At 48.2% G+C, this 24,420-nt stretch overlaps 1 protein-coding gene across 3 annotated transcripts in view; it reads left to right on the top strand.

Annotated features, from left to right (window-relative positions):
- Ccdc57 (coiled-coil domain containing 57) overlaps nucleotides 1-24,420 on the top strand; it is a 107,443-nt gene that overhangs the window by 42,431 nt on the left and 40,592 nt on the right. Inside the window, exons 11-15 of one of the 3 annotated variants that reach the window (XR_003838164.1) lie at nucleotides 4,471-4,684; nucleotides 5,150-5,302; nucleotides 8,686-8,786; nucleotides 11,724-11,897; nucleotides 17,676-17,889. Coding sequence is in view for 2 of the 3 variants with exons in the window: in XM_029484105.1 (XP_029339965.1) it covers nucleotides 4,471-4,684; nucleotides 5,150-5,302; nucleotides 8,686-8,786; nucleotides 11,724-11,897 (642 nt within the window). In the remaining variant the exon portion in view is untranslated. The remainder of the gene's footprint in view (nucleotides 1-4,470; nucleotides 4,685-5,149; nucleotides 5,303-8,685; nucleotides 8,787-11,723; nucleotides 11,898-17,675; nucleotides 17,890-24,420) is intronic. The other 2 variants (XM_029484105.1, XM_029484106.1) reach the window with 2 other exon arrangements.

Below are 24,420 nucleotides of genomic sequence, written 5' to 3'. Positions count from 1 at the left end.
TCTTATAGAACCCAGGACTGCCCACAATGGGCTGTGCCTTCTCCCATTGATCGATAATGAAGAGAATGCCCTACAGGTCTGTCTACAGCCTGTTCCCATGGAGGCATTTTCTCAATTGAGGTTCCCTCCTCTCGGGTGACTTTAGTTTGTATCATGCTGACATAAAACTTTCCATCACATGGTCTTTTTTTTTTTTTTTTCCCCAGTATCAAACACCTGCCCCTTTATGAAAGGTCACTCTCCAGTTCTCTGGAGTAACAATACTGATGTTCTTTTGGGCCCTTCCTGAGGGATGCCTGCCTCAGACTTGTCTTTCTCCTACCAAGCTGTCCTTCCGTTAAAGACCAAGTTCCCAGATCACAAAGAGTAGGCACAAGGCACAAGGTGATAGTGTCCACACTGGAAGTAACTGCCCAGGATGGCCCAGGTGCTGGCAGCTGGCAGTGGGTGCTCGCCTTTAGCCATGCTGTGGGATATCAAATCTGAGCAGCAGAATGCCAACAAAACACATTTCCCCTCCGAGTTCTCACACTCTGCAGTTCCCAAACTTGGCCCATGGCAGAACAGTTGGTTGAAGATCCTCCTGACCCCTCCTGGGGCCCATGAGGTGAGCTGCCCCAAGGCTGGAGCACTGAGGACACCTGAGCAGCTCTGCTCACATTTCTGCCACAAGAATCAGAGGCTGAGAGGGGTAGATGGCCTTTGGTACGCACGGACCTCTCACCCCATCCCGTAGGCTTTTGTGAGGTCATATATGAAGTGCTTCTCAAACTGAGCACAGGAAAAACTGTAGACAGGTGAGAGAAGAAAAAGCACTTATTCTCATCAACGCCCCTTACTGGAAGCTTTCTTGTACTTTTCCCCTAGGCTGGCAATCAAAAGAATACATTTGTCTCCAAGTACCAGCTAAGCAGGTCAGCAAGGCCTATCAGTTGCCCGGTTTTTGTTAAGTAAACAATAAACTTCAGAAGTGTGCTCTATAGTCAGGAACAGCCCATACCCCACCTACCTCCTCAAGTGTACCCTTGATCTTGGACACAATATCTGGCTGTGTCCCAACAACCGAAGCAGCCAGTACAGTTCCCAGAATCTGCCTGCAGATGCAAGCCTAGGTACAGCTTTGGAATAGAGTGATGGGCCAGGGCTCAGGAGGGAGAAGCCCTCACCAGCTCCTCACTGGCAGCATTATAGAAAACTTTGAACTGAATGGTGAGGGTTGCCTAGCCTGCCCTACTGGTGAGCCGTGGAAGTCAGCAAAGGAAATGCTGCCTTTGTGTTATTGCCTGGGAGCCTCCTTCAGGCCCCACTAGGAGAACCTAGGGACTATCTCTGGATAGCCAGGAGCCTGTGCTGTACCAAAGACTGACACCAAATTTGCCATAGGCTTCCTCAGCACACAGTGATTGGCTATGTGTGACATCCATTTTACAGGCTCCCATTTGGCACATGTGATGTGGGAACAGAACTCATAGTCTAGGGCAGATCAGAAGGGTAGCCCTTATGCTTCAGTTGTCACCTCGGGGATCCCAAGAGGAAGAAGATGTAGCTGGCTTGAGGCCAGAAGAGGCTCTTAGCCAGCTTGGTGTCACAAATGTGAGGTAGCATGGGGTGACCAGGCTTCTCCGTGCTTCACTGTTGCCTCTGCTTCACAGAGGTTCTCCCCAGGTTTCCTGGCCTGGCTACTGTGCTGTTCATTGCCAGAGAGGGGGAAATCAGCCAGTCATCATAATAGAGGGGAGGGTGGGTGGTGCAGAGAACTGAGGTGGCCCTTCCTGTCCGGGGGTAAGAGCTGGGGTGAGCTCAGGCTGGGCTAGAAGGTTATAGCCACAGGCTGCACATTCAGCCAGCCTGACTAAAAACAAGCACTGGTAAGCTGGGGCTCAGGGTAAGAGAAATGAAAACTTTGTTCTAGGAGTGAAAAACAATTTACAGCAACTTAAGAAGCTCTAGTTGGGCTAGTGAGGTGGCTCAGTGGGTGAGGGTGCTTGCTGCTAAACCTGAAGACCCGAGTTTGATCCCCAGGACCCATTGTAGAAGGACAGGACCAACTCTCCAAAGCTGTCTTCTGACTTCCATGTGCAGGCTGTGACATGTATATATACACACAAACACACACAGAGGGAGAATGTAATTTTAGAAGGGTGGGATGGATGGATGGGATGTTAGCGCTGTAGTGAGAGGATCTTTGAGATAATGCAGGCCTAGAGCAGACCCAATGTAGCTCCGCTCAGCCTCGGGAGGGCTGCACTTGTCAGTGGAGGGAAGGGGTGCTCCCTAACGGTACTTTCTGAAACCCACATGCCTGGGAAGTAGGCAGACAGACGTGAATGGAACGGGCTGAACATGTCAGGGGATGAGGGGACAGAAGTGCAGGGGGCAGGACAGTGTCTGAGGGCTGAGCCTCTGCTGGGCATTTTACTAGGAAGTTTGTCTTTTTCTTTTTTTTTTTTTTTTTTTTTTTTTTTTTTTAAAAAAGGGTTTCTCTTTATAGCTCTGGCTGTCCTGGAACTCAGAAATCCGCCTGCCTCTGCCTCCCAAGTGCTGGGATTAAAGGCGTGTGCCACCACGCCCGGCTTGTCTTTTTCTTTAATTCTACCATAAATATTTCTACCCCATAGAGATCCCTTAGAAACAAAATCTGAATGCTTATGTCATGTAACATGCTTTAATGTGCTGAGTCATTTTCTTACCAGGTTGTTAGATTGTTCACAAGCATGGCTAGGAAGCTGGAGAGGTCGTTCAGAGCACTTCTTGCTCCTGCTGCTCTTGCAGAGGACCTTGGTTCAGTCCCCAGCACCACACAGCTGCTGCTCACGCCCATCTGTCATTCCAATTTCTGGTATTTAGCGCCATCTTCTGGCCTCTGTGGATAGTACATACATGTGGTGCATATTACATATTTGCAGTCAAAACACTCATACATATAACATAAAAATAATCTTTTTTTAAATGTGATGTTGGACACATGTGTGTCTCTTCCTCAGAAGATTGGCTCGGATCTCCTGTGCTGGGTGACCAGAGAGGCTGGTAACTGAGCCTCAGTTTGCACTGACGGGCCCTGGAGCACCTCTGCGCATGCAGGGTTGCTTTTTCTCCCCTTTGTGCTCTGAGTGTCAGTTTTCCTTGCACTTCATACTGTCCCAGGCCTAGGGGCTCTGCTCACCTGACCTGTTTGGATGCTTTCTGTTGCAATTGTAGTTCCTGTTTTCAGCTGTGTTCTACCCAGTGAATTGTCTTACTGTTCTAAAACTTCATAGAAGTCATAAAGTCAGGGCTGGAGAGTTGGCCCAGTGGTTAAGAGCACTGGCTGTTCTTCCAGAGGATCTAAGTTCAATTACCAGAACCTACATGGCAGCTCATAGCTGTCCCAGAGGATCCAACAACTTCAGTCCCAGAGGATCCAACAACCTCACATAGACATATATCTAGGCAAAAAAAAAACAATGCACAAAAAATAAACATAAATAAATCTTGGCCGGGCAGTGGTAGCACACACCTTTAATCCCAGCACTTGGGAGGCAGAGGCAGGCGGATTTCTGAGTTCGAGGCCAGCCTGGTCTACAAAGTGAGTTCCAGGACAGCCAGGGCTATACAGAGAAACCCTGTCTCGGAAAAAACAATAAACAAACAAATCAATCAATCAATCAGTCAATCTTTTTAAAAAATTAAAAGATTTCATAAAGCCTTTGGTGCAGTAAACATAGGCATGTGACTGAACTGTCACCCCTCCAGAGCTGCCCTGACACTTTTCCTCCTTCCTGGCCCCGTGACCCTTGTCTGTGTCTGAGAAGCCAACTACCGAGTGACCCTGTCATTCATGCAGTGCCTCACAAATTGACATGGCCCTCGAGGCATACAGGAGGATCATTGTGTTGTAGGGACTTTCCCCTGGGGAAACAAACAAGCTTCTACATCCTCCACATAGTGCTTGATGACAAACCAAAGTGTGAATCGTCCAAAGCCCAGCTGGAGGATCCAAGAGTTTATTGGGCTTTCTCACAATCATGCCTGAGTGGCTACTTACAGGCACATGGGGAACTCTAGAGCAATCATACCACCAATTTAGCCCCAGAGTGGACAATGACTTTCCCATGGCTGTACAGATAGAAGCCCCTGCCGTCAGTTAACCTCCTACAGTCTATGTACACCCTGACACATCTCTAGGCGTGTGTAGTTAGGACAAGACTACATGCTACTGGGTTTGAGGAGGAGAGGCCAGAATGTGAGGTGAGGGTCTTCATTCCCACCTTCGAGAAAATGTCATCAGTTGACAAGCCTGATCTTGGGGGGGGGTCTCTTTCAAATAAGCAGCTTTCCTGATAAAGATGGTGGCTGTTGCAGTCAGAGGGTAGTGTTCTACAACACACTGCAGTTCTGGAGGAGAAGATATGGCTCCAAGCTGAGCTGGAACAAAGGACCTCATCTTTTGTGTCCCTGATAATTTTCCCTTGCTGCGTGTGTGGTTGACAGGTACCTCCTCAGCAGCATGAAAGAGAAATAAGGGCAGATTCTCCATCTACTGAGATCCAGAGGCTACAGGAACAGAATGCAGGTCTGCGGAACGCTGTTTCACAGATGCGGAGAGAGATGGAGATGCTGAGCAGTCATCTCCCCCCTGCCCAGCCAGAAGAGTGTTCAAATGCAGACCCTGATCCCAAGGCTGGAGGAGACTCCACCCCTCCAGGTGAGCTGGGAGAGATGGAGGCAAAAAGGAGTGAATGGTGGGGACACGGGGACCTCCAGGCAGTCAGGCTGGGCAGGACTTGGCAGTGCCAGCAGGGTTGCCGGGCAGGCCTTCCTCAGGAGGAGCATCTTATGGGAGAACTGAGTTGGCAGCCCCACCTATGTCTTGTTCTTAGTGGGCACCATGACTGCTTCTAAGGGACCAGTACCTGATATGAGAGTTATTCCCCTCCATTCAGCAAGCCTATGGGAGTGGAGGCAGGCAAATTCTCACTCCTGATCCCAAAGCCTTCGTAGAAGACATGGAGGCTAAGCTGAGAAGTGAAGGTCGGTCCAGAGAGTTCCGGGGGAGTGCAGAGAGATCAGGGGCAGAGGAGAACCTGTGAGCCCTGCAGCTTTGGCAGTAAGACAGTGGTGTAAGTGTGCCTGTGAGTATGTGTTGTGTTGTTCTCTGGTGTCTTGGCAGATTATGTTCTGACCCTTGAAGCAGAAATGCAAAACCTAAAGCATAAACTTAAGGCATTGGAAGAACAGCTACAAAGCACAGAAGAGCCAGTGAAGATGTCCGTGGCCACTGCTAATCCATACCATGGTGCCCACAGCTCTGCAGCAGCAGCTGGTGAGAGCCCCTGGCTGCCTGAACCTTATTCTCTGTCCCAGTCACACCGACTGTGTGAAAATTAAGATGTATGGTCGGTGGTGGCACACGCCTTTAATCCCAGCACTCGGGAGGCAGAGGCAGGCGGATTTCTGAGTTCGAGGCCAGCCTGGTCTACAGAGTGAGTTCCAGGACAGCCAGGGCTATACAGAGAAACCCTGTCTCAACAAAACAAAACAACAAAAACAACAAAGAACAAAGAAAATTGAGTTAAGTTCCCTCAGGCAAGTCTTCCAAATGCAGGTGTAGCTATGTAGTCTTTGCCATCAGATTCCCTGTCTCCAGAGCAGGGGCTCCTGGGAGTTTCCAGTGTCAGGTCTGTCTTCTCATGCAAGTGGAAGTATGTGACTCCTGAGCATTTGTCTGCTGTCTTTTGGCCTAAGTTATGTTTCACTGCCCATCAGCAGTTTGCAGGGCAGCTCCACGGGGTACATAATCTAGCTTCCTGGTTAGCTGTCCCAGTCTGTGTGGTGCATCCTGTTACAGTGTGAATTTGCACTCCGTGTAAACATGAACATCCTTTGGGGGCTTTTGGAATGAATCCTCATCTGTCCTAGCTGTCACAGTGAGTGTATTAGGTATGTTTTTGAGGCAGAGACAAACACCACGAATTAAACATCTTATAGAAGAAAACACTTATTTTGGCTTACAGTTGCAGAAGGTTAGAGTCAATAGAGACAAGGTATGGCAACTAGGAAAGAATGGTGAGAGCTCCCTCTTGAACCACAAGCACAAAGCAGATAGACTTTTGGAGTCTTTAGCCTCCAGTGACACACCTCCTCCATCCAGGCCGCACCTCCTAAACCTCACTAAACACTGCCACCAAGTGGGGACTAAGTGTCCAAACATCTGAGCCTGTGAGGGACAGTTGTCATTCATACAGTGATGCTGTCATTCATGCAGCCTGGCCTTGCACCAATACTGGTGGCATCTTGTGACCTCTGAGACCCTGGAGTTCTGAGCAGCACTTCCTCTGCCAAGCCCCAGACGTGTACTGTCCTTGGGTCCCTCAGGGCTCTCCACAGATGTCTACCCACTGGCCCTTCCCAGGAGTGTGCTGTGCTTGGTGCAGAGCTTATGCAAGCAGTGGGCAGGAAACCCAGAGGACAGACATCTTTCCTAGAACAGGCTTGCCCTGGGCTGCCTTTGCATTCTTTACAAGGAAGGAGAGAATGTCTGAGGTACTGTGGACATCCCCTAGTATCTGAGGGAAGGAAGGACAGGAACACATCCCTGACCAAGGGGCTGTCTCTCTTTTACCTTGCAGAGACATCTGTGTGCCAGGTTGTGACTAGTGAGCAAAGCAGGGTGGAACACATTGTCCTGTCAGGCCACCTTTCCTTGTGAAGGAGCCCGGGCACTGTGGTGCCCACTTCCTTATGGGCTGCTGCACCCGGCTTGCCCATATTTCCTTTTTTGTAATGTTCTAGTCAGAGTTTGGAACCAGGGTTACTCTGGCCTTAGAGATATGCATGATCAGACACACCTTCTTTTTGTTAAACAATTTGTTGAATTTAACTTCAAATCACCAGGGCCTAGAGTTTTTCTTGTGGGAAGATTTGAAACTTAAATATGTATTTGTAGTTAAGGGACTGTTGATATTTTGTTGCTTTTCTTCCTTTTCTGAGACTCTGTAGACCAGGCTGGCCTCAAATTCACAGAGATCCCCCTGCCTTAGCCTCCTGAGTGCTGGGATCTAAGGTGTGCTTCAGCGCTGTCATATTTTCTTTTTATATGTTTTGTATTACATTAAACTAAGAAATTATCCATGTCATCAAGTTTTCAAACTTCTAGGCTGAAGTCTCTTATCCTGCCTGTTTCATTCATTTATTTCTTTGAAACAATAATCCTCCTGCCTCCACTTCCTGAGTAGCTGAGACCGCAGCTGTATTGTAACTGTCTATCCTGAGTCTTAAATGTCCATAGACATTTCCCCACACATCGTGTTGGACATTTGCTTCTGCTCTCTTCTCTTCTTTCTTGGTGTCCTCCCTGGGAGTGTGCGAGTGGTTACTGGTTTCTTTACTCCTTGCTGTTCAGAAGGTCAGCCGCTGGGATTGCTGGCATAAGAGGACTTTCTGGTTCCTCAGTAGTGAATGTTCATTTTATTCTGCCCTTCCTTCTAGATTATTTGTTTTTCATGGGTTAATCTTTTATTTCTAAGGTATGCATGTTATTATATATGCTATAAATGTTTTTTCCTTTTTTGTGCAGTGCTAAAGATGGAACCTAGAGCCTAGCACACAGTGGCTCTGGCCTACTCTCTGCCTCTGAGCTCTAGCCACAGCCAGTGGTTCTGTGTTTGTTTTTTGTTTTTTTACATGTATGAGTGTTTTATGTACATGTGTCTGTGTGCTGTGTGTGCCTGGTAACTACGGAGGACAGAAAAGGGTGTCAGATCCTCTGGAACTGAAGTCACAGATGATTGCGAGCTGCCTGCCATGTGAGTGCTGAGAAACAAACCCAGGTCCTCTGGAAAAACAGCAAGTGCTCTGTACCCCTGGGGCGTCTCTTCAGTCACGCCCCCCCCCCCAGCCAACTTTTCATTTCAGGACATTCTCACTAAGTAGATCAGGCTGGCCTCCAACTCACTCCCAAGCCTCTGCCTCAGCCACTCGGCCTAGATGCTGCGAATTTCCTTGAAAGGACAGCTTTGCATAATTTTTTATTATTATTTTACATGTATATATTTTACATGTATTATTTTACAACATCCTTTCAGTTGTTTTTACCATTCCACGCAAAATAACTTGGAATATCAAGTGTCACTTCTTTGACCCATGTATTATGTGAGTGTCTTTTTTTTCTTTCTTCCTTTCTTTCTTTCTTCCTTCCTTCCTTCCTTCCTTCCTTCCTTCCTTCCTTCCTTCCTTCCTTCCTTCCTCCCTCCCTCCCTCCCTCTCTCTCTCTCTTTCTCTCTTTCTCTCTCTCTCTCTCTTTCTCCCCACATAAATGGCCCTGTATTTAAGTGGGAAAATTGATCAGATCTGACATGGTAAGGCTGGGTTTCATCCTATAGTCCTCCTTTCTCTCTCTCTCTCTATATATATGTATATATATATATGTATATATGTATATATATATATATACATATATACATATATATATATACATATATATATATACATATATATATATGGTTGTACTAAATATCACATCTGTATATATAAGGTTGTACTAATATCACATCTCTGATCTTTCTAGGGACCCAACCCTTTGGTTCAGGGATGGACATGTTTCCCTTGAGGTCAATTAGACGCTTTAGTGGGAAAAGAGGCTCAGCTCCACAGGGAGACTGGTTTGTTTCTGAGGTTTGATCTGACAGCAGCTGTTCTTACCTACAGACGCAGCCCTGGCAGACCAGACATCCACTGCATTAGCACTCAGAAAACTTGGAGACAGAGTGCACCTCTTGAACTTGCTGGTGACACAGCTCAAAAGGAAGGTGAGACTAGTCTGGACACTTAGGTTTTACACTCATTCCAGCTGAAGAACCAGTCCAGATGTGGACACAGGTGCAGGCTCTGAGAGGTGCCAGGTCCCAATTTCTGTTTTCTTCAGAACAAAGGACTGCACTGTGCAGTAGTTAGTTTATCTTATGGGTTTTTTGTTTGTTTGTTTGGTTTGGTTTGGTTTTTTTTTTTTTTTTTTTTGAGACAGGGTTTCTCTGTATAGCCCTGGCTGTCCTGGAACTCACTCTGTAGACCAGGCTNTTTTTTTTTTTGAGACAGGGTTTCTCTGTATAGCCCTGGCTGTCCTGGAACTCACTCTGTAGACCAGGCTGGCCTTGAACTCTGAAATCTGCCTGCCTCTGCCTCCGGAGTGCTGGGATTAAAGGCGTGCGCCACCAAGCCTAGCGGTTTATCTTATGTGTGGCTACAGATGATTCACAGGGAATCCTGATATGGTGGTAAGTGTCTGTTGCCCCAGCACTGAGGAGGTAGAGGCAGGGCGCTTAAGGTCATCCATGGCTATAGAGAGGGTTGGAGGCCAGCCTGGGATACATGAGACCCTATCCCAAAACAGCAGCAGCAACAACCACAATGTATACACACACATTTATGCATATGTATGCACATAAATATGTGCATAGACATACATTTGTATATGTGTTTATATACATTATGTAGCCTATAAGTATATGTATAGATGCACGATGTATATACGTACTTTATATGTACACATATATATGAAGAGAAAGAAGAAAACATACAAGAAGACCAGGTAGAAGAAAGAGGAGGCTTTGACAGAGAGCAAGGTGGACATTTAAGACCTGTATATGTGAAGTCACTATGTCTGGCTTCTTTTACTTAACCCAGAAGTTTATTTTGTTTTGTTTTTGAGACAGATGTCACAGTCTGTCACTACATAGACAGATAGCACTCTCTATGTAGACCAGGCTAGCCTCAGACTCACAGAGATCCTCCTGCCTGTGCATCCCAAGTGCTAGAATAGTTCATCAGCTTCAGTGTTCACGTGTGTTACATCACACATGAGCACTTCCTTCCTGTTTGCAGCCACACAGTCCTCTGGTGTGGCTTTGTTTATCCATCTACCTATGGATAAACCCTTAGGTCGCCTCTGTTGCTGGCCATCATGAACAGTGTAAACATCCCTGTACACGTGTCTCTGTAGAGATATGGCTTCAATTTGGGGACTGTGTACCCAGAAGGAGAATTGCTGTGTTAATGTTATGGAGAGTCTGTGCTTACTCTTTGAGGAGACACCAGACTGTTTCCAGGGCAGCAGTAGCAAAAGCAAGAGCAGTAGCAGCGTTACCTCTCCACGGTGGCTGTGCTAGGGTCTGTTTCCTCCATGTGTGTAGTCCTGGACAGCTGTCCTGTTTCCTCCATGTGTATAGTCCTGGACGGACAGACAGCAGTCCTCTTCTGCCTTTCTGATTCTGGCCATTCTGGTCCACGGCATTTCCTTGTGACTTGAGCTGACCTGCACTTCCCTGCTGATAAGACGATGCTGAGCGCCTTCTCCCAGGTGTGGCCGCCTGCAGCCTCCTCTGATGCGTGTCTGTCTGCTTAGATCCTTTGCTCACTTTTAGCCAGAGTGCATTGGATTTAAGATCCTCAGTAGGCAGACGAGGCAGGCATGTTGCTTGCTAAGTCTCCTGTCCTTCGTCTGTCTTGACTCTTAGTCACTAACCACCGCTTACCCACTTAAGCCTACAGTAAGTGAGGAGGGTCATACTGTCCTCTCACCATTCTATAAATGCTTTTCATGAGGCCATGGGAAGAAGGGATAGTCACACAGAGACAACCACAGGAATCCCTGAAACAGAAGAACTGTTTTTTTTGTTTTGTTTTGGTTTTTTTTGTTTTTTTGAGACAGGGTTTCTCTGTGTAGCCCTGGCTGTCCTGGCACTCACTTTGTAGACCAGGCTGGCCTCGAACTCAGAAATCCGCCTGCCTCTGCCTCCCGAGTGCTGGGATTAAAGGCGTGCGCCACCACGCCCGGCCAGAAGAACTGTTTTAATTCCCTTAACCTAGAACAGTGGCTACTGTGTGAGGCAGAGTGCTTCCCATCTTCCTGGTTCCCTTCCTGCCTGGCCCAGGCCACAGTGGAGCCACGTGACCCTGCTGCCATCACTGGACCCATGCCCTGACTTCCCTTTCTGAACTTCACAGCCACCACAGCCCCTGGTGCCTACTTTTATCTTCAGGTCCGCTCTTGTGGGACCCAAGCTGCCTGAGAATGGCCCTGACTTTCTGATCTTTCTGCCTCTCCCCACCAAGTGCTGAGATTACAGGCATGGGCCACTACATCCTATTTATGTGATATTGGCAATGAAGCCCAGGGCTTCCTGCATCCTAGCCAAACGCTCTGTCAGCTCTACTCCCCCAACCCATCACTGCCTTGTGACGGTCTCCCTCCTGCCTACTTCCCTCTTAGCTCCTTCTATACCATTCCCCTTTTTTTCTCTTTTGAGATGGTATCTCTACAGAACCCTGGCTGTCCTGGAACTCACTGTATAGACCAAGCTGTACTTAAACTCCCAGAGACTCACCTGCCTCTGCCTCTTGAGTGCTGGGATTAAAGGTGTGTGTCACCACACCCAGCCTACCATCTGCCCTTTTGATAGAAAAGACTTCCTGGTCCCCAGCAATGTTCTAGAGGCAGTTCTATCTCCCTGGGAACTCGGGCTCAGGAGTGGATTCCAACCCACTTTCATTGGAAGAGTTTCCAAACTCTTCCCCAGTGAGCCTGGGCAGAAGTGGAGTACACAGGGCAGTGGAGTACACGGGGCAGCTTTGCAGATCATCGTGTACAGCAGGACCTAGCCACTTGACCCTGCTCCACCCTTGCCCTTCATGCTCCCTTCCTCTCTAGGATGTCCCCACCTCTTCTAACGTTAACATTGCCTTCTCAGCTGCGGCAGAAGCCCTGGGAGCTGGTCCCTGTCCAACACGAGGTCCCCAGTGAGGTGGACCAGGTGCACCTGGAGGTTTTGGAGCTGCAGAAGCAGGTGGCTGAGTTAAGGAAGCATCTCAAGGTGACACAGCCCCAGGGAGAGCCTTCATCCAGGGAGCAGTTACAGAGACAGGTGGGTGCTGGGTGTGCATGACTGCCACCATCTTCTCCCACCCTGACCTGGCAGCGTCCACTGCTGAAGCAAACATGTTTGCTGGCACTGCCTCCCTTTTCATCCACTGTTTCCTCTGTGAGCTTGCTCACACCTCTGGTCCTTTCTTTGGCTGCCCGTACTGTTGCTGGAATGGAACTCATGCCCTCCTTGATCGAGAAGCCTTTCTTAGGAAACACATTGCAACGAAAGCATATCTCTCCATAGACAGGCATGAACTGATGGCTAAGGAGGCACTGTGTGACCAGACCTGGCTTGCCTGAGAGAATTGGGGCCACAGAGCCCTTAACATCTGGTCAGCATTGTGGCCAGGGCTGAGGCCTAATGACCTCGGTATGCACGGAATCCTATAACAGAGCCTCATCTACAGAAAGGGCCCCCGACTTCAGCTCTGAGACTTGGCCCTTTCCTCCCACCTAAGGCCCCATTGGAACCATGGGTAGGAAAAGTGACAGTCCTACTTCCGAGGCTGTGCCCCCAAGGCCGTGCCCATTCTTCAGTGATGGGATGGTGTGTGCTGACTTCTGATGACCTTCTCCCTCTGCATTGACCTGCAGTGACAGTGGTGACTTATGCTCACCTTTGGCTGCCTGTGCTGACCTACAGTGGCTGCCTCTGGCTGCTGATGGTGACCTGTTAATCAGCAGAGGTTGTAGGCACTCACCTGAGATGTTTAAGACAGTGTGTGCCCATGTTGCAACCATATTATAAGAACAGGATCACAGGCCATGGCCTCTGGCAGAAGCTATGTCTAAGAACAAGCAGAAAGGAAGCAGGCAGGGATGGGGGCTGAGGAAGCCTGAGGCTCCAGCAAAAGACTGAACTAGCCAATACTGAAGACTCAAGCAGTGCTCATCCCCAAGGGTTCCTGCACACGGGCCTCCCTGGGCTCTCAGACCTCTCCACAATCCAGCAGCCCAGGGAAAGTGGGCAGATCAGCCCTTCATACAGACACACACAGGATTTTAATAGTGGTAGACTAGGCTGAAGCAGGAGGTGTAGGTAGGCCTTAACAGTCACATTTATCAGGTCACATAGTACAAATAATTTTTAGAAATTACCCTTGTTCTTGTTGGGTCTTAGGTCATTCTCTGGATAAAGCTCCAGAAACATGAGTGTCCAGCCTCTCTGCTGGACCAGGCCCCAGGGGTGACACCCACTGTCAGTGTCCAATCTCCCTGCTGGACAAGGCCCCCGAGGGTGACACCCACTGTCAGTGTCCATCCTCCCTGCTGGACAAGGCCCCCAGGGGTGACACCCACTGTCAGTGTCCATCCTCTCTGCTGGACCAGGCCCCTGGGGGTGACACCCACTGTCAGTGTCCAGTCTCCCTGCTGGACAAGGCCCCAGGGATGACACACACTGTCCAGCAGCATATCCCCCAACTGGACCAAGTGTTGGATGCCTAGGAATGGGGAGGCCTGGAAATCAGGGCTTCCAAGGGGCATGTCAATGACCTTAGCTATCCTTACTGACAGTGGAGAAATGGACAAGACATGTGCGTGCCTGTTCCTCTCTGTCCTGAGGGCCTCGCAGCTACCAGCATCTGTGTCCAGAGGTTGCTCCATTGACAGCACCAGCACTCCTTGAACAGTGCCAGTTCTAAATGGATGGATATACTAGGATGGTTCAGATGCCATCCGGGAAGGGCCCCAACTGGCTGCCTCCATCAGGAAAGACTACACTACCAAGTTCATAGGAAACCCTGACGAATGTGGACCAAGTGAACAGACATATGAATAAATGGGAGCTAGCAGCATAGCAGGAAAGGCACTTGCTGCCAAGCCTGAGGACCCAGGTCCAGTGTCTGCCACTCATGTGGTAGATGGAGTGAGCCAATTTCTACAAGTTTTTCTCCATAATATGTACACAGTGACCTGCACAGCACCCCAGACAGACAGACAGACAGATATAGTAAAAATCATCTTTAAAAAGAAATGTCACGCCGGGTGGTGGTGGTGCACACCTTTGATCCCAGCACTTGGGAGACAGAGGCAGGCGGATTTCTGAGTTCGAGGCCAGCCTGGTCTACAAAGTGAGTTCCAGGACAGCCAGGGCTACACAGAGAAACCCTGTCTCGAAAAACAAACAAACAAACAAACAAAAAAATGTCACATGACAGCCGGGCGTGGTGGCGCACGCCTTTAATCCCAGCACTCGGGAGGCAGAGGCAGGCGGATTTCTGAGTTCGAGGCCAGCCTGGTCTACANAGTGAGTTCCAGGACAGCCAGGGCTACACAGAGAAACCCTGTCTCGAAAAAACCAAAAAAAAAAAAAAAAAGTCACATGACTTCTACATGCGAACATCACTGAGTAAACATGCCTTGACAAGGCAGTTGAATGTGGACATGGAAGTCAAGGCAGAAGCGAAGTGAGAACTGAGGTGCCCGATTCTCCAGTTACAGTGTCTCTCACCCTCAGTTGACATTGATCAGAAGGTGAAAAAGCCCTTTCATTGAGAAACCTAGGGACACCAGCTTAACCAACTTCTCCAGCACCAGGACACCAACATCTGTGCCTAAGTGGAATGTACCCCGGACTCACTGGTTCTGCCAAAGCACAAAACTTGAACCTAAGTAAGAGATTACCTCAGACAGAATGGATGGAAGGACATCCACAGATTAGCCTCTTGGGATATTTGAGGATGTCATTGTCATAAAACACAAATTATGCTGCTTTGTGGTGGCACACGCCTTTAATCCCACACTTGGGAGATTTCTGAGGGTGAGGCCAGCATGCTTTATAGAGTGAATTCCAGTACAGTCAGGGCCACACAGAGAGACACTGTCTCAAAACAAAACAGCAACAACCTCTCACAAAGAAAGACTGGAGAACCTTCTAGCTTTAGGCACGTCCATACTATGGGGGTCCTGGACCTTGGAAAGGAATCTCAGTTTGGAAGAATATGGTCAGGAAGCCAGGATCAACAGTGTGCGCCTCAGTCCTTTGTGAGAAGTGCAGAACGTGAGTGTCTGGGTACAGCCTCCCATCCATCCTCCAGTGCTCCAGGAAGAAGTTCATGTGCAGAGAGGTGAGCAGCCAGGCAGGGGAATGGCAGTTCTCAAGACAGGAGTCTAAGACAGCCTCTCCAACTGTTCTTTCAGCTTCTGTTAAAGGCAGTTTCAGCCAGGTGGTGGTAGCACACACCTTTAATCCCAGCAGAGGCAGGTAGATCCAGCCTGATCTACAGAGAGGAACCCTGTCTATTTTGTTTTTAAGATAGATTGATTGATTGGATTGATTTCATGTATGTAAGTACATGGTCACTCTCTTCAGACACACCAGAAGAGGGCATTGGATCCCCATTACAGATGGTGTGAACCACCATGTGATTTCTGGGATTTGAACTCAGGACCTCTGGAAGAGTAGTCAGTGCTCTTAACCACTGGGCCATCTCTCTAGCCCCAGAGGAACCCTGTCTTGAAAAATACAAAACAAGGGCTGGAGAGATGGCTCAGCAGTTAAGAGCACTGACTGCTCTTCCAGAGGTCCTGAGTTCAATTCCCAGCAACCACATGGTGGCTCACAACCATCTGTAATGGGGATCCAATACACTCTTCTGGTGTGTGTCTGAAGACAGCTACGGTGTACTCATATAAATAAAAACAAATAAGTCTTTAAAAAAAAAAAAAGAAAGAAAAATACAAAACAAAACAGTAATGCTAGTCTTTTTCCCTGCCCAACAAAAGAGCCTGCAAAGCTGGCCATACTTCTCTGTAGCAGTGTGACCCCAGTGTGACCCCACACTTCTCTGTAGCAGTGTGACCCCAGTGACATGGCCCACACAGGTATCTGTGCAAAATGCTGTGCAGGCAGTAGACAGGGTGTAGCACTCTCCATCCACCCCTGACCTCCTCGGGCTTCACTGTTTAGTCAGAGCTTGAGCCCAGGTTGTCTCCTGCTCCTAGGGCCTGCCTCCTTCATCAATACACTTGGAGGCCCAAGCCTCCTTGTCCTGTGGAGATAGAGGGGAAGACTGTCCCTGGTGTAGTGTTAGCTGTCTGGAAGCTCTGACCGTGGCCTGTGGAAGACCCCTCTGTTTTACCACAGACCTTGCAGGACTCTGGTCTGGACCTGGTGAATCGCATCAAGACATTTCTGCAGATTTCCTTACCCTCCAGACTTGCTATCATTCCAAGATGGTGGAAGTGCGTTGCCACAGTGTTTGCTCAATGCCCGCAGACCACGGGATTTCTCTGAATGTGTCTCATGTTGCAAAATCTTTATTCAGGGAAAGGACTTTACAGAACACTTTAACCAAATGAAAAATTTTAACAGCTGAACCCAGGGAAATCATTCCATGTCCTTGAGGCCAGTGTCCCATCAGGGACAAGGCCACACTGGGCCTCCTTAACCCACACACAAGGGTTCTATCCCTGTTTCCAAAGTTGATGTGAAGGGATAGGAATCTTGCACCAGGCTAGCTCACCTTTCCTAGGACCTGAGTTCCTTTTGTATTCTGAAGGCCACATCTGAGGAGAGACTCAAGAACAAACAGCGTACACTGGAATGCATTGAGATTTGGGGTATTTGGGCCTGTAACAGCACTCCCTAGGAGCACTGGTCATAGCTTGCCACAGGGCCTTCTTGGACCCAGAGTTCCTGCCTCTGCTATGTCTGTGAGCCCTTCAGTCCTTTGTGGCCTGCAGCTTTTGCCAAAAGCACCTGGATACAGTGCAGTCACCCACACAATTACCTGAGGAACAGCAGCACCCGGAGGGCACAAGCACCTGCCAGCACTGGCGAGGACCAGGAAGGCATGCGGGATGTTCCTGGGCCTGGAACACCCAGAATAGGCACCTAGAATAGTAACAGATTGTCATGGTTTCTCATAACTATCGACAATCAGTGCATCATGCCAGAACCTGGCCTCTCCTATACCCTCTCCTCATCACAGACATCCCTTATGTGTAACTATATCTCTGCAGTGTGTGGGTCCAGGCTGAGCTGAAGGAGGTATATGTGGCATTTCCCTGGGGTTCATGAATACTTGACCCCAGCATGGTGCCCCACCTCCCCAGCAGTCTCCTATACTTTCTCAGGGAAGGGTGACCATAGCTGACCCATAGGTAGTAAGGGGACAGGCAGGTAGAAGGGGTGAGCAGAAGGGAGATGAGAGGAGGAAAGGCATGTCTGACTCTTGTGCAGCAAGGGGTGTGTAGGGCTTTCAGCTTGCATAGGGCAGAGGACAGAAGCAGAGTGGGGCCCATACCAGTGAGAAGTAACTTGGCCACAAGGCCCTGTTTTCACACAGGGTTCAGGGTTCCCACATCTAGGGTATTGCTGGAGGCTAATGAGAGGCCATTCTTCTAGAACAGAGCCCATAGAGGGCCTCGGGGAGCCCTCTGCTAGCTGAGTCTAAGTTCTCGTTGTCTCCATTTGAAAGACGCCCCACCTAGACTCTCAGCAGGAACTTATGCGGGGAAGGCATGCTCTGGGGATGGGAACAGGAGTGGGGAGGCTGAGAACTATGCAAAGCCCCCCCCCCTCCCACTTCTGGGAGAGAAGGAGCTCACCAAAGCCTGGGTGCTGTTCCTAACTCCTAACTCAGTTAAAGCATCCCGAATAGTCACTCCGCTGTTTTCTTTTGGAAGGATGTCACCAGTGAGCCAGCCAGCCATGGTGTGTGTGGGCTGTGCAGTAGACTATCCTATGAACTCCCAGCCCTCAGAATCTCCAGCAGGCCTTCTAGAGTGTCTTAACAAGGCTATCTATCTCCTGGTTGGGTTTTGTGTACAGGGTGTGGCAGACTGGTACCCCATGGGCATGGAAGACCAGACGGAGTCCCCTACTTTACCCCAGGAAGGGGCACAGCCTCCACAGACCATATATGTGACCCATCTGCAAAGGAAATTAAAGGATGCAGCTAGGAAAATACTCAGCCTCCGCCTAGAGAGGGAACAGCTCCTAGAAATGGGAAATAGACTCCGAGCTGAGCAGGGCCATGCAAAAGGTAAGTGTCTGGGAACAGGACGGTAGGCCAGGCCACAGCTGGGGTCATGCCAGTGGGGAGGGAAGGTGGTGCCATGGTTCTGCCATAGGAGGCCAAAAGAAAAGAGCTTCCTGGCTTGCTTGCCACAAGCCTGGGGCCAGAGGGAGGGCTGCAGGCTGGCTTCCCAGGGAGGCTTGAGGACAGAGGCCACTGGTAGTGGAACGGAGCCAACCAGACTCCTTAGGCACAGAGCAGGGCTTCATCTCGGCACTGGGTGTCCCTTGACCCACTCTTCTGGCCACATCTGGAAGAAATAGCCGTGGAGCCTGTGAGGTCCTGTGAGGCAAGCAGCAGGGCAGTCCCAGGCCAGGCCAGACCACTGTAGGTGTTTTCAACAGTGCAGCATTGTCTACTGAGACTCAGTTGATTTCCCACACGAAGCCAGTGATTCTTGAGTCCCAGGCTTGCTTGTTTGTTCTTTAATGTAGGACAGATGAGTATAGTAGCTCCTACCTATAACCCCAGCACTCAGGAGGCTCAGGCAGAATGATCCACACAAGCTTCAGGCTAGCCTGAGCTGCAGAAGACCTTATCTTAAAAACAAACAAGGCAGCTGGGGGTGGTGGCGTACACCTTTAATCCCAGCACTCGGAGGCAGAGGCAGGTGGATTTCAGAGTTCAAGGCCAGCCTGGTTACAAAGTGAGTTTCAGGACAGCCAGAGCTATACAGAGAAACCCTGTCTCGAAAAAAACAAAACCAAACAAACAAGGCTGGATAGGTAGCTCAGTACTTGGGAGAATTTAGGGTCTGGTCCGAGACCAGCCAAGGAGCACAGCGCTGGGATGTCAAGGAGAAGCACTGTGTAACTGCGGGCCCAGCAAAGCAGATGTCCATGTGGCCTCTCTCTTCCCCTACACACCCGCCTGTGACTAATACTGCCTCTCCCCCAAATCAGAGCTCAGCATCTGTTCTTGACTACAACACCTAACATTTTAGGGGTTATTTTTCTTTTTTTCAGATTTATTTGTGCATTAGTGTTTTGCCTACACGTGTATCTGTGTAAGGGTGCCAGATCACCTAGAACTGGAATTACAAACAAATAGTTGTGAGCTGCCATGTGGGTGCTGGGACTTGAACCTGGGTCCTCTGGAAAAGCAAACAGTTCTAACTACTCAGCCATCTCTCCAGGACCCTTGCTTTTGCTTTTAGACAAGGTCTCATATAGCTCAGGTTGGCCTCAAAAGAATTCCTTGTATAGTCAGGAATGAGTTGATCCTCCTGCCTGCCCTCCTGGAACTGGGATTACAGGCTTCATTCACATACTCAATTTTCTGTGGTGCTGAGGACCAAACTCAGGGCTTCGTGCATGCTAGGCAAGCACTGTACCAGCCAACATACAGTTCTAGACCTGGTACCTAATGCTTTAAGCTAGCACAAGGAAGATGACTGCAGGAACACTGACTTCAAGACCAGCCTGTGCTACAGAGTGAGAGAAACTAAATCAAGGCATTGAAGTGATGGCTCAAGGTTTAAGAGTCCTTGCTGCTCTTGCAGAGAATCTGGGTTTAGTTCTAGCCCCAACTTGGTGACTCACAATCATCTATAACTCTAGTTCCAGGAGATTCAACACTTTCTTCTGACCCCACAGGCACCAGGCATGCCTGTGCATACATGCATACAAACCACTCATATGCATAAAACAAATAAATACATCTACATTTTAAACAAAAGAAAAAACACAAGGCAAAACCAAAATTGTACGAAAACAAAACTGAGTAACTGGAGCTCATGTACACTTTGGCTCCTCCATCCTTCGCTCCTGTGTGCGCTCTTACCAGTCATGTGTGCACCATGCTCACCCAGGGTTCAAGGACATAGACTTTTCCGTACACAGTGTACATAGCCTGCTTTTCCTCCCAGCCAGGCATGCTGTGCATTTGAGCCATCAGCAGGCCGATTCCTAGAAGCGATGGGACAGTGGCTTCACACAGGCTAGGCCAGGGCTGTACCCACACTGACTTCCTTCTTCCTGGAGCCGGGAATGGTGTCCGAGTTTCCTCTCATCTGCCAGCAGCCTAGTGTCTGTCTCCCACAAACTCCTCTCTGCACTCTTCATGAGCTATGAAGTGCCAGAAGAGACTTGCACAACAGAGAATTAGAATCTCCCCGTGACCACAAGCCCACAAAAGTAAATACTCACTAGATAATCATGTCAGGTAACACATTGTTTTACTTCATATATCCTTCATTTTTGTAGGGTTTCCCCCATTTATTATTATATTATTTCCCATTTTATTATATCATTATACTTCTGATTTATGTACTAGGTATCAAACCCAGGGCCTGTGTGTTCCAGTCAAACACTCTGCCACTGAGCCTCATCCCCAGCCCTGCTGAGGAAAATTTGATTCCTCTATGAATGATTTGGGGAAAACCTACCATACTGGAGGTGGTGATACCCACCTATTATCCCAGCACTCAGAAGGCGCAGGCAGGAAGATCATGAGTTCAAGACCAGCCAAAGTCAAAAAGTAAAGAGAAGGTAACTGGGACCTGAGTTTCCCCTGTGGCTACAGTTGATTGTTTTGCCTTCTGAGTGCACTGCCCAGGTTGTCAGATGTCCATACTTGGTAGTCACAGTGACATGCGCATCCAAAAACCTGATGCAGAAACCACTAATCATAAAGACCTAGCCTTAGTGGACCAGTTGAATACAGTTATAGAGCTGGCAGCCTGCTGCTGTGTCATTATTCTAGGCCCTGGAAGCAGTCCTCTTCAGACTCCACAAAAGGCAGTTGCTTCCCCAGAGGAGACATAACTTGCATTTCATCCTCTGAGGCGGGGGCTTGGGGTTGTTTGCTTGGTTTGTGTGTCTTTTAGCTGCTCCGATAGCCAGAGCTTGAGGGCAGCAAAGCTTCCTTGGGTCTCCTCATGTCTGACAGGAACCCAAGTTTAACTGGAGCTGAGCTGGAGCTAGAGCTCTGTGTGTGGGTTGGGTTTTGGGTCTCACCGTGTAGCCCAGGCTGGCTTTAATCAAAATCCCTCTGCCTCAGCCTCCACGTGCTGGGTTCACAGATATGTCCACCTCCTAAACAGTCACCTAGCAGTCTGTTCTATACGCATTGGCCATTTCTAATCTGTTGTCTTCCCATTTTATGTTATTGTGTCTAGTTGGGGCTCAATTTGGTTTGTCCTGATTAAAAGTCCATGTGACACACTGTTTTGTTTTTCATATTCTTGAAAACCTAGCCAGAGGTTAAGACTAGGAAGGTGGCTCTGTGATGCAGTGTCGATGAGTAAGCATGAGGACTGGAAGTTGAGTCCCTAGATTCCAGTGGGTGTGGTAGCTGGAGACAGGGATCCCAGAACAAGGCAGCTAGGGAGGTTAGCATCAGTGAGCTTTGGGTGTGACTGGAAGATGCCGCCTCAAGGAGTAAAAGGTGGAAGAGCGATCAAGAATAATCTCTTACATCAACCTTGGGCCTCAGAGTTCACATGTACACAGATGCACACATTTCCACACACATAAATAACAGTACACACATGAAGAAACCAACTCTTGTACCTTTAAATGCTGCTTCCTGTTTCCTTCTCATCCTTGTGTATGTCACCATGATGGGTATATGTAGTGTGTGTGTGATGTGTGTGTGTGTGTGTGTGTAGTATGTGTGGTATATGTGTGTAGGTGTGTGTGTGTGGATAAGTGTTGTGTGTCCATGTGTGTGTGTGTGTAGTATGTGTGGTATATGTGTATAGGTATGTGTGTGTGTGTAGTATGTGTGGTATATGTGTGTAGGTATTGGGGGGGAGATAAGTGTTGTGTGTGTTGTGTGTCCTTGTGTGGTGTGTCTGTGCATGTGAGTGTTGTGTGTGTGGTGTATGTGTGTCCACCCCTCTTGTTTTCCCGAGGCTTCTAAAGTGGCTAGATGACTCCCTGGGGGCTATCAGTTAGCACCTCACCTCTATTCCTTTTCTTGAGTCGATCTGATTGATCCCTTCCCAGTGTCTTGAGTGTCTAGCATTCAACTTGGTTCCTTCATGTTCACCTATTACATGGTTTCTGTGTGGCTCTGGCTGTCCTGGAATTTGCTAGCCTCAAACTCAGGGATCTACCTGCCTCTGTGTCCCCAGTGCTGAGATTAAAGGCATGCGCTGCCACTCTGGGCTTGCCATTGCATGTTTTAGGGTGTAAATTCCCATGTGACTGTGACTTCAAACATGTTCTAGAAACAGACAGGACATAGTTACCAAATAACTAATCCCAAGACATGTGTTCTTGTGGGCTCAGGGTTCTTTCTATTTCACCCTTGAGTTATCTAGAAGAGATTTTCAAAATCCTTTTTGGTTATTTTTAATCTAATATGCTGGCTTCTGATTTTTATTTTCTGCTGTTAACAACTGTATGAAACACACTCATATCCCTTCTGAATTTGCTTTTGCCCCTCAGTTTGCCTGCTGAGATGCTGTGGTTAGAGCCTTCCCATTCTCGCCTTCTACTAGCTCCTCTGTCCCTTTGCTCTTGTGCTGAGTGTAGACTTTACACCTCACCACGGCTCATCCAGCATCCTTTGGTATTTGACAATATCCATAGTAAGGAGATCATTCTAGGAAGAAAACATGGCTCTCACACATGAGCCTGGGTTTAAATTTTATTCTTTATTGGACAGCAAGGAATCCATTCTGTGACCCACTTGAAACCTCAGGAAAACTGCCATCCCCCTCCCACTCCTCCATCCAACATAATGAATTCCTGTCTCATTCCATTTTTATTTTATTTTTTAAAGTTTTTTATTTATTTATTTATTTATTTATTTATTTATTTATTTATTTATGTGAGTACACTGTAGCTGTACAGATGGTTGTGAGCCTCCATGTGATTGTTGGGAATTGAATTCTTTTTTTAGGACCTCTGCTTGCTCTGGTCAATCTTGCTTACTCAGTCCCTGCTTGCTCTGGCCCAAAGATTTATTAATAAATAAATTAAACATAAGTACACTGTAGCTATCTTCTGACACATCAGAAGAGGGCATCAGATCCCATTACAGATGGTTGTGAGCCACCATGTGGTTGCTGGGATTTGAACTCAGGACCTTTCGGAAGAGCAGTCAGTGCTCTTACCCGCTGAGCCATCTCTCCAGCCCCGCATTCCATTTTATTTCCCGACTTGAACCGGAAAGACTGACTCCATGCACTTAAAGTGCTCCGTTGACTGTGCCAAGCCAAAGTTGCCACCCACTGCTGATTAAGGCAGAAGCTCCCTGACAGACTGGCCACCAAAACTTAGCAGTGGAAGCAAGACTGCTGTCCCTAGCCAAGAGATGTATTTTACTGCAGAATGTGGGAAACAATGCCCCAGACCATTTCAGGCCTTGTCCATACAAGGCTATCCATGCCTCTCTGCAAAGGCTGAGCTCTGCAGCTATGCAAGTGAGTGATCCTAAGCCAAGGTCATCATTGTCATCTTCTTCATCATCTTATGTCAGACTGGGTGTCACAGCACTCGGGAAACTGAAACAAGAGGCAGACAACTCTAGGCCACCCAGCCTACAGAACTAGACCTGTTTAAACAAACAACTCCAAGATGTTTAGGTTAACTTAAAACAAGTCAAGTTAATGAGAGGATACTTATTTGATTTCAAGATCATTCCCCAGTGAAAGAGTACAGAAGCATTTATTTACAGCCATAACTTTTAAGTTTATGCACATACACCTTCCCTCCTTTTTTTATTTTAGGTTTATTTATTTTATATGTATAAGTGTTTTGACTATGTGTATGTCTGTGAACCATATGAACCTGAGGAGACCAAAAGAGGGTGTTAGATCTCTAGGAACTAGAGTTTTAGATATTGGTTAACCACTGTGTGGGTGCTGGGAACTGAACACAGGTCCTCCTTAAGAGCAACAAGTCCTCCAAACAGATGAGCTCTCTCTCCAGTCCCATCCTGCACCCCCTTTTTAAGTGGGGCTTTGCTGTGTTGTCCAGGTTGGCCTCATCTTCAGTATCCAGAGCATTAGGGACTCTGTGTGTGTGTGGGGGGGATATGTACGTAGGGTGTGTATGTGTGTGTGTATCTGTGTTATATGGTGGTGTATATGTGTGTGTGGAATATGTGGGTAGTATGTGTGTGGAGTGGTGTATGTGTGTGTATGTGTGGTATGTGTGCAGGGTGGTGTGTAGTGTATGTGTGGTGTGTGCATGTGTTATATGTGTGGGGTGGTGTGTGATGTATGTGTGTGTGCTATATGTGTGTATACTATCTGTGTGTTATGTGTGTTGGGTAGTGTGTGTCTCCTACACAGGCGGATGCTTACTTAATGAGCTGCCCCAGGCCTGTATTAGTGACTGTTAGTAAATTATATTCCTTCTGCTGTCTGTGCAGCTGTCTGAGGGTTAGGGTTATAGGTTAGGGTTGTGCTGGGAAGTAGTACTGTGTGTCCCTGGGCTCTGCTAGGGAATGATGTGTCACAGTTCACACCTGACCTCTGTCACCAAGTTCCTTCTTTTTTTCTTTTCTCCCCTTCCCTTCCCTTCCCTTCCCTTCCCTTCCCTT

Source organism: Mus caroli, chromosome 11 (assembly GCF_900094665.2).
Source record: "Mus caroli chromosome 11, CAROLI_EIJ_v1.1, whole genome shotgun sequence".
Taxonomy (NCBI): Eukaryota; Metazoa; Chordata; class Mammalia; order Rodentia; family Muridae; genus Mus; species Mus caroli.
This window is presented reverse-complemented; position numbering and strand designations above follow the sequence as displayed.